The sequence below is a fragment of the Propithecus coquereli genome, unplaced genomic scaffold (assembly GCF_000956105.1).
Source record: "Propithecus coquereli isolate 6110/MARCELLA unplaced genomic scaffold, Pcoq_1.0 Scaffold516, whole genome shotgun sequence".
In the NCBI taxonomy this organism is placed as follows: domain Eukaryota; kingdom Metazoa; phylum Chordata; class Mammalia; order Primates; family Indriidae; genus Propithecus; species Propithecus coquereli.
In genome coordinates, this window is record NW_012151019.1 from 852,186 (window position 1) to 868,790 (window position 16,605).

Genomic DNA, 16,605 nt, shown 5'->3' on the forward strand with positions numbered 1-16,605 from the left:
AGGCGAGCATCGCCGGCGGGCAGCCGGGGCGGCCGCAGCCAAACTTGGAGGAGGAGGATGCTGCAAGTGGGCGCGGCGGCGCGGGACACGGGGGCGCACTGAGTGTTCCCCCTGGGATCTCCCGGGAGTTGCTGCCAGGGCTGCGGCCGGGCGAGCGGGCCGAGGCAGAGCGGGCAGGTAGCAGCTCCAGCGCCAGGACTGCGCCAGCCCTGCGAGCCCGGGCCGCCAGCGCCACCGTGCCGGCGTTGCCTCCTGGCTACGGAGCCATGGTGCGCGCAGCGCGCACGCCGGGCGCGGGACTCTGAGCTTCGGCCGCGCCGCGCGCCCGCACCTGCCCTGTCCCCTCGGGGCTTCCCCGCCGACCTAGCCCGCCGGCCATGAGGCTTTGGCCCGGAGCCCCCTAGTCTCTGAGCCGCGCATCGCCCGCGCCGCTGGGCCACTGATAGAACTCGGGCCGCTGAAGCTCCCCACCCTCTCCCGGGGACGGCACCCAGGAGCTCCGAGATGGCGCGGCGCGGGACCCCCCGGCCGCGCAAAGTTCGCAGGAGGCGAGAGATGCTGCCACAGCAAGTTGGCTTCGTGTGCGCGGTGCTGGCCCTGGTGTGCTGTGCGTCCGGCCTCTTCGGCAGCTTGGGTAGGTGCCGGGACCGGCCCCCTCGGCCCGGGGAGTTTGGGGGCTTTGGCTGAGGAGCCTCGGGGCAGCTGAGATGTCTTCCCCTCCTTCCGTGTCAGGGTGGTCCCAAGGGTCCATCCAGTACCCTCCCCGCCAGGCAGGTAGAGCGCGCCCAGGAGGGCTGATGGACGCTCTGAGCTTTGCCGCCGGTCCCCTTGAGCTGCGCGCGGCCCCTGGGGGCTCGGGACGCGGCTGCAGGTGTGTGTTACTAAGACAAGAGCCTGAACCGCCTCTGTCCCTGGAGTGCGTGGGAAATGCGCAGCGCAGCGGCGGGGGCCAGGCGTGGATGCTCTGGGTCTGGGGTGGACGAAACTGAGTGGTCCGCTTTCCTATTCTGCAGAGCGGCTAGGCTTGAGCTGCGCGTCCCTCAAAACCCCAGATTCAGAGGCTGGGAACTGCCACTGCCTCTGGCCCCTGCCTTGGGCGTCCTGACACGTCCTCCCCGGACCCTAAAAGCGCTGGGACAGTCTGCCCCGCGGGGGATTGCTGCCACGTTTCAGCACCGCTTCTTTCAATTCCTCTTAATCCCCACGGGAGGAGAGGGCTGGTATGTGGAGCCGCAACCCACACTCCCTCCTCCAAGAAGAGGGATTTGGAAGTCGCTGAGGATATGCAAATTTCAGACGGAGTGAGGAGAGAGGAGGAACTTACAAAAAGAACCTGTTCGGGGGCATGTGAGCCTATGTGTAACCTTAAGAAGACATCCACCTTCCTAATATTCTCATTTTGAGTTGGATGCTGATGTAATTTTTTTTTAAGTGTGCAAACAAAAGAAATGCTGATGATTTAGCAGCCAAGACAGGGAGGTAAATTGGGTGGTAAATTCTTGAGCAGTTAGAAAGGCCAAATGCATCTAGAGAAAATTGAGAGAGGTTTGTAGTAGTAGGTAAAAATCAGGTGGAACTTAATTAAACTTTTTAAAAATGCCGTCTTTCAAAACCCAAACTTTGTGATTCCAGGATAGAGGGTTAAAAAAAATAGCTCTTTCCAGTGAAATTCAGGAAGGTTATTAATGCCTGGAGCTTTGCAATTGGACAAGTAAGTGTTTTTTTCCCCTCAATTACACACCAGAAATAACAGAATACCTAGAGGCTCTTAGATGTCAGCATTATAGAAGAGGTATGATTACCCAGCTGAAGCACTGTGCCCATCCGGAGAGGTAAATGAATACTTTAAAGATCTTAAAATGAGAATCGTTTTTATTTGCTGGATCAGGAATTACCTCTGGGAGTTTGTGAGTTTGGTCCCGGGCACCCACCAGTTCTTCCTCGTTCCGTATGGCCCTTGGACCCGCGGAATCAGCGTCACCTGAGGCTTGTTAGTGCAGAAGCCCAGGTACCAGCCCAGGTGTACTGAGTCAGAATCTGCATTTTAACAAGACCCCCAGGTGATTTGTGTGCACATTCAAGTGTGAGAAGCACCGGGACAGACCCCAGCAGCCATCTCTGCCTGCATGCTGACTCGGTTTCCTTTGTAGTTCCTCCAGAGTGGGGGCTGCCTAGGTATGTTTACTGGAGGAGAACTTAATGGTCACGTGTATTACGGGCTGAGACCAGTGCGGTCCTGGCCAAGGTCAGATCACATGCTGACCCATCTGGGACTGGAAACAATGAACTGGATCCAGAAAACAGACTACCGTATGTGAGCAGGTGATACCATACTTCTCATCATCGCATCACTCCCTGAAGGTGGCTCTAAATAGAGCTGTTGCTGACATAGCACATATGTAAGGTCGTTTTGGGACTACAGCCATCACATTGACATAATGGTGTCTGTGACTTATTTTCCAATCCAGGGCACAAAACAGCTTCTGCTAGCAGACGAGTCCTGCCAGACACGTGGCGAAATAGAAAGTTGATGGCACCAGTGAATGGGACTCAGACGGCCAAGAACTGCACAGATCCCGGTAAGAAGTGGATTCTCCTCCGCCCTGCCCACCGAGACACTGGGGCTGAACGGGCGCTGGCGCTCCTGTGGGCAGTCACAGCCAGAGCTGGGAAAGGCGGTTTCTGCGCCTGAGTGGGAAGGGGTGGCTGTGTTAGGTGTTGAAAGGTAACATGCAGACATTCATCCGTTGTGCTGCTAAGCAACTCAAGTGCTTTCTTTATCCAGCAACTGAAAAGGTCACATTCAAGAGTTTAAAAATTTTATTTTCTGCTCTCACAATACTCCTGAAGGCTGAGCATTCTCCCTCACGCTCCTGATTTCATTTGCCCAGGTGTTTGCGTTTACTTTCCCCTTCTGCTCACTATAGCCATTTGCTGGCACCCTAGGGGCAGCACGTGCAGCGGCTCTGGCGGATGGCGCTTCGGGATGAGCCTCCAGGGCTGGGGCAGCTGCAGAGGTGGATGCTCTGTGGTGCTCGGGCCCTTGCTGTGGAATGGGAGTCCCCAGGCTGTCATTCAGCCCCAAAGACCGATTCTGCTTGCCCCGGGAAGCAGTTTGAATGTTCTTCACACTTCTCCTGGGGTTCAGAGGCAGTGGGGACCCAGAGGCAGGCAGGCTTTGCTCGCGCGAGGGAAGATGCTTCTCGGGAGAAGAGGTGCACTGGCAAAGCGGCCAGGCTCCGGCCACTGCCCAGGCCTTGCACAGGGCAGTTCTGGGCTTTAGCTCTGGCGCCAGCTCTTGGGGCCTTTGTGAGGAGGGTCCGGTGGGATGATCTCTTCCAAAGCCCTTAGGGAACTGAGGTTTTATCATAGATGCCTTTTCCGTCCAGTTGCTGGGTGAATCACATAATCTTTTTGAATCTCTGTTTTCTCACCTGTGAAATGGGGGGAATGGTACTTGCCTGCTCCAGGGTGGTTGGAAGAATTGGGTGAGGCTGTGCCTGGGACTGTGTAGAGAGGAGGTGGCTCTCCGGGCAGAGGAGCAGGGTTGGTGTCAGTCTCTGTGTGTTTACCGTCACACTCTGGGAGGCAGGTTTCACCTCCATTTTGCAGGTCCGGAAAGACCTAGGGAGGAGACACACATTGCTCAGAGTCACAGAACCTGTGAGCAGTGAATCTGGCTTTGGAACCTAGGCCTGTGGGACTGAAACGTTCGATTGGGTCCACGTGCTCAGGAAGGCGAGGCCTCCCCTCAGTGGTCACACTGTTCTCCGCGCCATCAGCGTCTCTCCCTCAGGTGCCCCGAGGAAGTACACAGGGACATGGGGGATGGACAAGCACGGGCGTGCAGAGAAGCCCTGGGATTCCCTCTGCACCTGGACATCGTTCCTGAGCGATCCATCTGTCCCGGTGACCCAGCAGGTAGTGGTGGCCATCCTGTCATCCCCATCCATTCCAGGGACCTGAAATGCTAGAACTGGCACCATCCACATGGGGAACACTGTGCTACTCTGGATAAAGAATCGGAGGGAGTTTTTAACTGGTTTCTGGGTCGCTGGCGTTGGGCTGGCTATGCCCCTCTCCGGTGACTTCTGTCATGTATAGTCTGGGCATGTCGGCTTAGATGGGGCCCCATTTCTTACAGAGTTCTGTGCCTCACTGTGGCCCCTGTATTTTCAGCATCTGATACTGTCTGATCAAAATTATATTTTAATTTTTATAAAGCATCCGTTGTATTTGACAGGAAGACCTTACCCTGTCCCTCTTATGGGGAGGGACAGGGAAGGAAATTGACAGTGTCTTCAGCAATGGTTCACATTTGCATTATACTTTGTACCGACTGTTTCTGGAATAGAGCCTAGCACACTGAAGGGACTCAGTAAATATTGGTCAAGTGATGGAATGAAAGTGTGTTTTGATGTATTATGCATTTTAATTCTTACTGTGCTTTTGCCAAGATGAGAAACACAAAGCTCAGAAGTTTAGTGGCTTCCCAAGATCTCTCTGCTGGCAGAGCATCCCTGGGTCACCTGGCTCCAGACGCCACGCCTCCCCCACTGCACTGCATCAGCCCTCGGCTCTCCTCTCATGCCAGGTGGGGGCTGGGACCTGCCTTCCCTGCCAGCCTCCTCCTACCTGGCCCGGGAGAGTCTCCACCCCCTCTCCGTTTGGCAGGTCTGCAGCAAGCACCTGCTGTTGTGTGCCCAGCCCTGTTGTGGACGCTTAACAGGGAGTGGGGAGTATAAGCAAGTATAAGATGCATCCCTGTTACCAAGTAGCTTCTAATGGAATAGAAGACAAGATCTCGACCCAGGGAGTACTTGGGGACCATGAAGGACTGCAGAGGCCCCACCGAGCAGTCCTGCAGGAGGCCCTTCAGGCGTCCAGAGGGATGAGCTGGCCTGGTACAGTTCCGTGTAGTCTCAGGGGCTAAATGAGCCAGGTCCCCATTGCAATGACAGAAAGCCTCCCCAAATGGGATTTAGCAAAAGGAATTTAGTGGCTCAGTAACTGGAAGTGTGGAATCAAAGTGGAGAGGTGTCTATGATTCCGTTTCTCTCTGTCTGGACTCAGTTGTGTTCTAGCGTGGGAAGGTGGTTACCACAGGTCCAACTGTATGTCCTCCCAGACTCAAAAATGCTAGGAAAGAGCGAACCGGTGGCTGAGCCACTTCTGCAGAAACTGGGAGGTTCTACTGGTTTGCGTTGGCTTGGGCCACATGACCACCCCAGCCAGTTGCTCCGGCCAAGGCAGTGCAGGACCCCAGACTGGCTTAGGCTCCGTCACAGGTTCCGTGTGCGGAGGGAGGGGACTAAAGCTGCCTCGCCCAACAGTTGGACCCCACCTGGGAGCTGGAGACTTGGGCACCTGCGGGAGCAGACATTCAATTTGTTACACCTGTTCACCACGGGCTCCCAGCCTGGGGCTGCCACTGTGACAGGGGCGGGCCAGAGCTCCAAGTTAGAGTTTCGGAGTGTGACAGATGGTGTTATCCGATGGCTGCCTTCTTTCTACACAGTTGGCGGAGGTTTTCCCCATAAGAATTGCAGGGGGTCTTCATCTTCTCGAGGCTTCTGCTTTGTGCCCATCTCCACCAATTAGAGGCCCCTCGTCTGGCTCTGCCAGTTGAGGTCTTTTAGGGATGCAGGGAAACGGAGCTTCAAGAGTTTCCTCCTGTGCCAAAGCACCACCCACGGTCGGTGTTCAGCAGACGTTAATTCGTGTCTTCATAGGATCCTCCAGGGAAGGAGCTGTGTCTTAGTTCCTGTACCTTCTTACGCTCCTCTTTGCGAGTGTGAGGAGAAACTTTTTTTCCTAAAAACGTGAATGGGACCCCGCTCTAGTCTTTCTTCCCTGAAGACTCTGGAAAATGCCGAGCTCTTCGTTCTTCCTGGATCATTTCCCCAGATCTTCGTGGCGGTCTTTTGAAGATCATTGCTTGTGTTTCAGTGTAAGTGCCCCCATCACGACCCCCTCAGTTCTGTCACCCCTTATCATAGTACCCTATATTGTTCTTATGACTTCTGTCACCATCTAAAATAACTTATTCCATTGTTGTCTGTCTGCCCTCAAGGGCTGCCTGTTCTGTGGCCAGAAGAGGGGTTCTCAATCCTGGCCACACATTCGGAGCACCTCAAGAGCTTTATAGATATATTTTTAAATGCCCAGCACCCCCCTTCCCCCCTGGAGTGTCTGATTTCATTGGTTCGGGTACGGCCTAGGAATCCGTGAAGACAATGAGGATGAAAGATCTTTATGATGATCCACTGCCACTTAATGAATAGTAAATATATTTGCTCTTCCTTTTGATTTTCTTAACTTTTTTTTCTCTAGCTAACTTACTGTAAAAATGCAGTATATAATACATGTACAAAATATGTGTTAATGAACTTTGTGAGTAAGGATTCTGGTTAACAGGAGGCTGTTAGTAGTTAAGTTTTTGAAGAGTCCAAAGTCACACGCAGATTTTCAGCTGCACGAGGGATTGGTCTGTTTAACCCCTGTGTTGTTCAAGGGTCAACCCACCTCATAGGGTTGTTACAATTAATTCAGTACCCATCAGAACTTAAAGTGGCGTTTGGCACATAATTCATGCTCAGACACTGGCTTCTGTTTTCATCGTCATTTCCTGTCCACTCACCCCAGAGATGACACGATGCCTGTGTAGAGTAGGTACTGAGAAACTACTTGTTAATTGAGTTTTCTGAGAACAAGTTAACAGCTTGCTAAACATTTATTTTCTCTTCTGGAAATAAGTTCGTTTTGTTTATCTTTGGAGGATGTAGGATCCTGGAGGATAGCACACCTTGTAGAACTTGCTTCTAGATAGAAAAACTTTTCTTGTGTTTTGACAGGTGCTATTTTACATATTGGCTATTTAACTGGGTGGGCACAGTTTCCTCTGTTTTTATGCTGCCGTTTCCCCTGCATTTGAGATTGAATAAGTGGTTCATCTTCCACCATGTCACCCCTGTTGGTTTGGGTTTCCAACATCCTACGCCCCATGTTAAAAAAGAGGGGGAGACTAAGAGAGCTTGGTTTTCCCTCTCGTTGTGGGAGGGATTTAAATCCTCCTCTAGGGTTTGCGTTATCAGGCTTGGTTTTCCTCCTTCCACGTATGTCTTCTGAGATGCCTGGTGGCCGTGTGTCCCTGGCAAGGCTGGAGGACAGTCTACAGATGAGGGAGCTCCGTAGCCTTTCAAGGGAGCAGTGGAGAAAGATGCAGGCTTTCTCCTGATGGAGGATCTTTTGTGGTCCACTTGTGATCTGCCCTTTTTGTTTTATATCGGACTGATGCAAAGGCAGCTGTGGGAGGAGAGAGGGTGGCAGAGGCTGGTGGTGTGACGCTGGGCTGGGAGATGAGGTCATCCGGCAGGTACCCCCAGCAGTGGGTCTCCGCAGGCTCGCCTGTGCAGGGAGCAGAGATGCAGAAAGCTCAAGAAATCAAGAGTAGGAGGAGGGACCTAGAGCTGCGAAAAGAACGTCAGGACAAGTGGGTGAGGCGGTGCAGTGGTACTGGCAGCGAGAGGAAGAAGCGTCTGGATTCCGAACAAGCGTCTGTTAGCATGCTGCTCCAGCGGGCTTGGGAGGCAGTCGCATAGCTGAAGTTTAGAAGTTGTTACGTAAAAGCAAATCCTGAGTTAGAAGAGCAAGAATTGATCTTACTACTTCCCGGCAGGCAGGGAGATCACAGTTCGGTTTCTGTCCCAGACCGCAGGGGTGGGAGTTCCAGCCTGGCTTGCCTGGGCAGGGCAACCTCCAGAGAGCCAGGCGGCTTCTTGGGGGAAGTTGTCACCAACCATGTTGGAAAGCTGTGGCTGGCAGAGCCACCAATCTGATCATGAATGGAGGCTGAGCAAGACAGCAGCCTGTCACCAGTGTGCCTACTCTTTCCTGTTTTGGGGGGTGGGTGGGATGTTACATAGTTGATCAGCGGCTTGGATGCTGAAGGTCTGAGTTCTAGTATTGGCTTTTGCTGGATAAGTACAAAGATTTTCAGCAGCCAGAAAAGGCTCCCGTCTGTCTCTCTTGGAGATGATAGTTTGATGTGGCAAAGGCAGACCGGTGGGTTTGAGTCCCAGCTCACCCCTTACTGGCCATGTGACCTTAGACAAGTTACATAATCTCTCTAAGCTTCAGGATTCTCTCTTGTAAAACAAGGATAGCAGCTCTTCCTACCTGCCTTAAGTCAGGGCTGCTTCCAGACTTAAACCACAGTGACCTACACGAGTATTTAAGCCATATGGAGCACATGGTAGCTGTTGTCGTCATCATCATCATCATCGTTGTTGTCATCATCATCATGGCTAATACCAGGGTCCTATGTGCTGGGCACTATTCCAAGCACTTTCCGTGTATTAATAAACTTGCTTCTCATAACAGCCCTTTGGGTGGGTTTTGGCATCGTCCTTACTTTGCAGATAAGGGAAAGGAAACCCAAAGAGATCAAGTAACCAGTCCAAGGTCACCCAGCCAACGAAAAACAGAACCAGTTGTGTGTGCGTATGGGTTTAATTAATAGGCTTTATTTTTTAGAGCAGCTTTAGGTTTACAGAGAAACTGAGCAGAAAACACAGGGAATGCCTTAATCTGGCCTCACCCTCCCCACGGTTTCCTGTGTCATTGACATCTTGTGTTCCTGTGGTATGTTTGTTACCTTGGGTGAGCCAATGTCGATACATTGTTATTAACTAAAGTCCACTGTTTGCCTCAGGGCTTGCTCTGTGTTGGGCATCCCCTGGGTTCTGATAGATGTGAAATGACACGTATCCACCGTGACGTACAGAATAGTTTCACTTCCCTAAAAATCCTCCGTGGAGCCCGATTTTTAATTTGGGTGGTCTGAATAGTGAGCCTATATCCTTATTCATAATTATTAATAGATGAGGTAGAAAAAGACAAACTAGAGATGAGAACTTCCACAGCAAATTCCACCCTGTCACTGTCTGGGTGCCTCTCTGAGAAATGGGGGGGGGGGTGCCTGTCCATTGCACCAGCGAACGGGTGTGGGTCCTGATTCTGGGTACGTTTCTAATACCGATTTGTTTGCAATCAAAAGTTTTTTTGCCTGATCTAAACTATCGGGGCCATCTGCTAGCAATCTTTTCTCCTTGCCGGGCCATCTGCTACCCCCTGACTTGCAGATTCTCCGCTCTTGTTGCTGCGTGGCCTCCTGCAATCCAGAGAGCGCCCACTCGGCTTCCTCTTGAACTCTGAGAAACGTTCCTCCCTGAGTTAAAAATGGAAATCATTAAGCATTGCCATGTGTTGCCTTGGGTGAAAGAGATCCAGCCGTTCGACACAACAAAAAGCTGAATGCCTGAAAAGGGATTTTTGAAATTTAACATTTTCCACCATCGAAGAGGCCATTGGAGCATAGCAGTTTACTAAAAAGGAAGAAAAATAAATGTGCCGGAATAATTTACTGTTTCTTCTGAAAAAGCAGTGGATGTCCCCTTGGGAAAGGAAAGAAGGTCACCATGTGGCTGAGAGGTGAAGGCATTCTCTGCCCAGTGGGTCTTTCCTTTGCAGTGGGACTGCATGGCCACTTGGTTTCTGGTCCTCCAGGTCCCTTTGCCAGTTCCGCACAGTGCACGGACGGCTCCGGCCCTGGGTCTCACAGTAATTGCTTGAGAAATTAAATGCAATGCATGTTTCTTAAATGTCTACGTGCCCTGAAGCTGAAAAGGACCCAGTCCCTGCCATCAGGGAGCTCGGGGGAGATAGGCTGGGGCTCATGTAACAGACCAAGCTGCCAGCGGCAGATGCCATGGTGGGGGATCTCCTTAGGGAGGGGCTGTGGTTCAGGGCAGGGGTGCCCCTCCCACCCCATCCTGGGAGGAGATGACATCTGAGCCTGGCCTCGAAGGGTAACCGGTGGAGGCTGTGGAAGTACATCCAAGCAAACAGCACTGGGCATCTGCAAGGTGCTCCCCGAGAAGTCGCAGCATCATCTCCTGTACCCGGAGGAACGCTTACTAGCAACCGCTGCACCTTGCTCATTGGCTGTCCAAGGGGAAAGAGAAAACAAACACATCCTAAGATTACCAGGTGCAATAGTAAGTAATTAGGCTTTGGGGATTTGTCAGAGAGTCAGTGTTCAACTAGGGATAGGGCTGAATCGGGTTACTTTGATATTTTTTTTAATGGGGGGAAGGGGTGGTGGTGGTGCCTGGGAGATGGCCCAGGATGAAGCTGGCAAACTGGTTCCAGTGGCCCTGCTAAGCCACAGTTAGGGAAGTCACCCCAGTTCACAAGTTGTGCTTGGCTCGGTAATGGCTCATGGCAGATTATAATTAGAGTAATGTAGGCATTTGCCATTCTTTCTCCTCTTGCCTTTGTGTTCCATGAGGCTGGAGTCAGACATAGACTCCCTTTACAGCAAATGGTGACTAGATGGAAGGCCCCTCATTCTACCCATCAGGGAGCTGTGCCCCACAGAAGCAGCCGCTGTCTCCCTGGCTGTCCTGCCAAGCCTGGTGATGCCTTGGGGAAGGTCAGGGTACCCAGGAGGAGTTAAGGGTCAGAGCTTGGGTGAAGAACATCGACTCTGGAGCCAAACCGCCTGGTTTCTAATCCTGCTTCTGCCCTTATTAGTTATGTGACCTTGAAGTAGTGACTTTACCTTCTAAGAGAAGGGGCAGAGTTTGTTTTATTCACTGATGTATCTATCCCAAACTCTAGAATTGTGACAGTAAAAGCGTGTGCACACGTGTGCTTACATGTACATGTGTACTCGAGGAGGTCACATAGTACCTTTGTCGCAGGGTTGTGAGCACTTCATGTGTTAATCTATGTAAAGTGCTTCTAAGAGTGCCTGGCACAGAGTGAGTGCTGTACAAGTTTTTTGTTGCTGAAATTACCTCTGACAGATCATTTAAATTGAACTGTAACTTTATAGGATGAATTCTGGGAACTGGCCTCTGATGAAGGCTGGAGGATGAATTTTATAAATGCAGCACTTGCTTTATGTTGAGTAAAAATTAAAAGTCAATTTCTGGAGCTTATATTTACATATTATTAATTATTTGAGGACAAGATGCTGTTGACTTTTTGCATGGCTGGCACCAAGAGACTGCCCAGACTGTAGGGCGCAGTGGTCCTCAGTGTTTGGTGATGTGGGACCCGATGAACGAGGAATGAAATATGGAATTTGGAGACCAGAGTTTGCATTCCGGCCCTGATGTAGCCTGTGCAATTTTGTGCAAGTCACTTTGGATCTTGGAGCCTTAGTTTCCTGTCCGTGAAATGGGCATGATGATGATGCAGTTTATCCCACAGGCTTTTAAGTGCTAAGTGCTGTGTGAACATGGTTACTACTGTCTGCATGATTGCAGCAGATGCTTAACCCTTTGAAGAACATCCCTCCCTTGTGAAATAGAGAAAATCAGTTGTCTGGGGCTTTCAGAATTGATGCATAAAACGACAACTGGGATTTGGTGAAAGCATCGTGCTTGGCTCACGTGGGGCAAAGACCCTGTTTGTGGAGTGTGTGGCTAGCGTAGAAAGATGAAACAGATAATTTAGACCATCCCCCCGACATACCAACTCTCATGACCCCACCGCTGGTTTATCTCATCTCACACTGCGTATGTCTGGCTTTTGATTTCATTGTACATGCCAAGTTCAGGGATAGCTGGGCAGATCCCACAGCAGCTTGTTCAGCTCTGTACCTAAGATATGTGTTTATTTAAATAACTGCCTACCGCAGGTGGTTTCTCTGGGCTCAGGCAGGAAGCCATCCTTGGGCTTACTGTGTGGTTGCTGGATGCATGGTGATTGAGTAGCCCTGTCTGCTGGCCCCGTGGGAGAATTGAAATGGTCCTAGATGTGGGTGCTGCCTCCAGGGAGCTTCCATTCAAGTCGGAAGGATAAAAATCTACGAAAAAATAATCTGTAGTTAGATATGTGGGAGGGTACAAAGTGCCACAATCCTGGTGGTAAGTACAGAGGTGAGACAGCTAAATCCCCAACGTCAAGATCAGAGAGGGTATCACGTCAAAGGTGGTGGTGAAGATGGGAAAGTGTGGCTCCTGAAGGCTAGTGAGGGAGCAGACGTGTAGTTAGCAGCATGCTAAGTGCTTTGCATGCATCGCTGCCCCGATCCCTGTAACCGCCCTGTGGGGGCAGGTGGTGGTGGAATGCCGTCATCTCCATTTTACAGAAGATGTGAGTAAGGCACAGGGCGATTAAGTAACTTGCTCCAGGTCTCCTAGCTTGGAATTGGCAGAGCAGGGATTTGAACTTGGGCAGCCTGACTGCAGAGCCTGTACTTTTTAGGAAAGGAAGGTGAGGGAACAGTAGGTGCTGGGTAAGCTTGGGGGGTGAGGCGTGTGGGTAGGTGTGGTTAGTGACTCATCCTGTAATGTATGTTGGAACCAAAAGCCTTAAACACCCAAAGGCCTTTGTGCTCTTGCAGGTGGTGGGAGCCAGTGATGTTTCCTGAGCATCTCTGTGTTTTAGGAGGATAGCTCCGCTGGCAACGTGGAGAATAACTTAAATTGAGATAATATGTGAAAGTTCTTAGCATTATGCTTAATAAGTTTTTTAGGACAAAAGAAAGTAAAGTTAGATTAATTAGGAGCTATTGCAGAGATTTAGGCAAAAGTAGCAGTCTTGTGTGGGATGTCAAGGAATAGGTTGAGAGGCAGAATCTGTATATTTGAGATGCTGGGTGTGCAAGATGGTAGGTAGGAGTCATCAACTCTGGTCACAGATGCAGAGAAATGGTCCATGGCACCCCTGTTTTCCAAGATGGGAGCAGGGGAAGCATTCCTTCCTTCCTTCCTTCCTTCCTTAGGACCCCTCTAGAGCTGTGGTCCCCAGTCCCCAGGCCATGGACCAGTATCAGTTTGTGGCCTGTTAGGAACCAGGCCACACAGCAGGAGGTGAGCAGCAGGTGGGCAAGCGAAGCTTCATCTGTATTTACTGCCTGCTCCCCATCGCTCGCATCACCGCATAAGCTCCGCCTCCTGTCAGATCAGCGCAGCACTAGATTCTCATAGGAACTTGAACCCTACTGTGAACCGTGCATGCGAGGGATCTAGGTTGCATTCTCCTTATGAGAATCTAATGCCTGATGATCTGAGGTAGAGCTGAGGGGGTGATGCTAGTGCTGAGGAGTGGCTGCAAATACAGGTTATCATTAGCAGAGAGGTTTGACTGCACAATAAATGCAATGCACTGGAATCATCCGGAAACCATCCCTCATCCCCCGCCCCCCAAGTCCGTGGAAAAATTGTCTTCCATGAAACCAGTCCCTGATGCCAAAAAGGTTGGAAGCCACTGCTCTAGAGGATCCTACCCCAAGAAGAGCCTTATACCGATACAGTGGCTGGATTACATTCTACATTCTGTATTCCAAAGTATGCATCCAACAGATGCTCATTGGGCACTCATGGGTGGGCACCAGTGGGTGCTTGGGACTAGGGAGAGCAATGTCTGTCCTCAGTGAGCCTGCAGGTTGGAAGGACAAGGTAGATTGGAATCTCCACATGTGACCTGGAGTGACACACGCTCATGCCCAGCATGGATGGAAGGCTTCACAAAGCGTGCAGCATTTGAGCTCTGCTTTGACAGAGCTCAAGTGGGTATTTGCTGGACAGATGGGGAGGGTGGGATGTATCTGGCGGTATATACAGTGATTGCAGAAATAGGGTGGTAAGAGAGAACCTGGCAAGATCACGGACAAGGGAGATATTTTCAGCTGGCCTTGGGTTTGGGTCCATGGACGTGGTGGTCCCTGAGGTTGGAGCAAGCCCAGTGTGCACTGCTCCAGAGGCTGGGCTCTCGTCTGGCTTGTGTGAGGTTTTAAGAGTAGGAGAGATGACTCTTGCCGGCCTAGGAACTGCTTACCTACCACCTCTGGGCACCTGGTGGGTGGGGAGCTGTAGGGATGGCAAGGTGCCATTCACACCCTCAGGAAGCACCGCTGAGAGAGGGAGCAGATCTCTCTAATCCTCATGTTCCTTCCACACATTGCCTCGCATATCGGCACATCTGGTTTATGGCGCTTTGTATAGCAGCAGGGCTTAATCCCAGCAGGAGCTCACCGAGGCCCCAATGCAGATGCATTTGCTGTAAGCAACGTTGGAGGCATTTAGACATAATGATAGGGAAGAGTTTATGAAATGTAGGGCACTGTACAGGGCATACAAAGGGGAGGAATCTGTGGCCCTTGCTCTGGGGGACAGCGGTGCTCAAAGTCATCCTGATTTCCCTCTCTGTCTCCCTCCACCCCCTCTGTATATGTGAGGGGCCGTCGGGTGCTTGTCCTGAGAGGGGGTGCATCACACCACATGGGCAGCAGGCACGGTGGCAGCAGCCTGGCCTCCTTTGGTGGCCTGTGTGTCTTACCTTATTTGGAGAAGAACTCCTGGGGCGGAGGGGCCATTGGTATGTTATGTGACATGCCCTCTGGTTGCTGAACAAGCTTTCGTCATGAAGCTTGCTGCCCTTGCCTGACTGTGGGGGTATGAACAGCCCGCTGGGCCAGGTGCTGGGGTAACCAGGACCCGCTGATGCGCAGGCCGTGGGTGAGAGCCACACGTGAAAGGCCTTCGGCCTGGAGAAGCCTGGTCCCAGAGCGAGGTGGAAACTCTCCGGAGACCCATCAGGGTGTTGACAAAGGCGATTAATAGAGTAGATAGAATGACTTAGGAGCAGAGATTAGAGAAGCTAAGTAGCTCCGGCTTATGGGCTGAGGCTGTGTGAAGAAGGGGCACTTGAGATGGTGTGCGGGGCTTGCCTGGCTGCACGGGGCGGCACCCAGGGAGTTGTCAGGCCGGGCAGCTCTCCTCCCCTAAAGTGTCTCTTAAAGGAAGCCTGTGCCTCAGACAGCCTCCGCAGCGGGAAATCCGTCACCCGGGGTGTTCTGATCAGGCCGGGCGGCGTGCTGGCGGGTTGGTTAGAGAGCGATCCTGTGCTGGCGGCAGAGCACACTCACGGCCTTGTGTCTTTTCACTCACTAATTCCTGGGTAATTCTGTGGGCCTCAGGGGACAAGCCCTTGAAAGAATTGCTTTGAAATCCCTTTGATCATTTCAACCTTGCTTGTTTTTCCCTTAGCAAAAAATCCCGATGTAGCGTGGTGTGAAAGCGGCTAAATGACCCGCCCACGGCAGGCGACCCCACATGCATCAGGAGGAAGAAAGGAAAGGCGAGGCATGCTGGCACCTAATTTGCAGACCACGTGCACTGGGAGGATGTTGCTGTTGCTTCCACACCCCGAGCCCCAAGCTCACCACGAATACTTAGAATCACGTACTTAGAATCACACGACAAAGGGAGAAGGGATCCAAGAGATCACGGAGGAAGGCAGCGTGTGTTGTAGCTCAGAGAAGTGCTGCTCCATCCTTATGTGCACATGGTCGCCTGGGGACCTCGTTGAAATGCAGGTGCAGAAGGTCTGAGGGTTGCATTTCTAACAAGCTCCCAGGTTCTAACAGTGCTGCTCGTCTGCGGACCACACTTTGGATAGTGAGAATGTAGAGTCTGCCTGACCTGGGGTTAGGGTCCCTGCTCTCCCAGTGAGCTATGTGTGACCTTGGGCAAGTTACGTGGCCTCCCTAAGCCTCAGATTCTCCATCGGTGAAATGGGGTCATGGTGCTTACCCGGCAGAGGTCCTGGCAGAATTAAATGAGATTGTGCCTGGCAGCTGCTTAGCGCTGTGACCACTGCATAGCTGGGCCAGAGGAAGCTTGTGCTGTTGGAGATTGATCCAGCATTCCCCAAGCTGCTTTGGGGAGCACTGTGCCCACAAGGCACAGGCCTGCTGCCTCCACCCCCTGCTGAAAAAGCTTCAGTGATCAACTAGCTTTGGGGAAGGCTCTAACTCTGCCTCTCGTGGAGACGGATTAGTGTATTCAAGGTTCTGAGACATTCTGCAGTCGAGAAACCTTTAAACTTTAAAATAGATTTTTTTTTATTGCGGTTAAATAGACATAACATGAAATTTACCATTTTAACTATTCTTAAGTGCACAGTTCCGTGGCATTAAGTACATTCACCTCATTGTGCAGCCAGCGCCATCATCCATCTCCGGAACTTTTTCATCTTCCCCAACTCAACTTCTGTGCCCATTAAACACTGACTCCCCTACTCCCTCCAGCCCCCGCCACTGTCGTTCTACTTTCTTAGAATTTGGCTACTCTAGGCACCTCATATGAGTGGAATCATGCAGCATTGGTGCTTTTGTGCCTGGTGTGTTTCAATTAGCCTAGTGTCCCGAAGGTTCCATCCATGTTGTGGCTTGTGTCAGAATATCTTTCCTTTTCGGGGCTGAATAATATTCCACTGTCTGTATATACCGCTTTCATCCACTCATCCATTGATGGGCACTCGGTTGTTTTCACCTTTTGTGAATAATGCTGCTATGAACATGAATGTGCAAGTATCTGTTTGAGCTTTAAACCATTTGAAACTCAGTATTTCCCAGATTTGGGGAAGGCTGGAGGGGGAGAAATGCTGAGCCCTTCAACCCACTACCCCCACCCTCTCTGTCACAGTGGCAGGGGTGGGGCACTGAGGTCCTTAGTCGAGGTTCTCAACCCTGGCTGTGCTAGAATCTCCTGGGGAGTTTTTTAAAAAATACCTATGCCCAGGTCC

The 16,605-nt window shown here is 51.4% G+C and overlaps 1 protein-coding gene across 1 annotated transcript in view; it reads left to right on the forward strand.

Annotated features, from left to right (window-relative positions):
• The first annotated feature begins 283 nt into the window (after positions 1–283).
• SLC24A4 (solute carrier family 24 (sodium/potassium/calcium exchanger), member 4) overlaps positions 284–16,605 on the forward strand; it is a 143,564-nt gene continuing 127,242 nt past the window's right edge. Inside the window, exons 1-2 of the mRNA XM_012656735.1 lie at positions 284–634; positions 2,469–2,579. Of these exons, the coding sequence (XP_012512189.1) occupies positions 505–634; positions 2,469–2,579 (241 nt within the window). The 5' untranslated portion in view covers positions 284–504. The remainder of the gene's footprint in view (positions 635–2,468; positions 2,580–16,605) is intronic.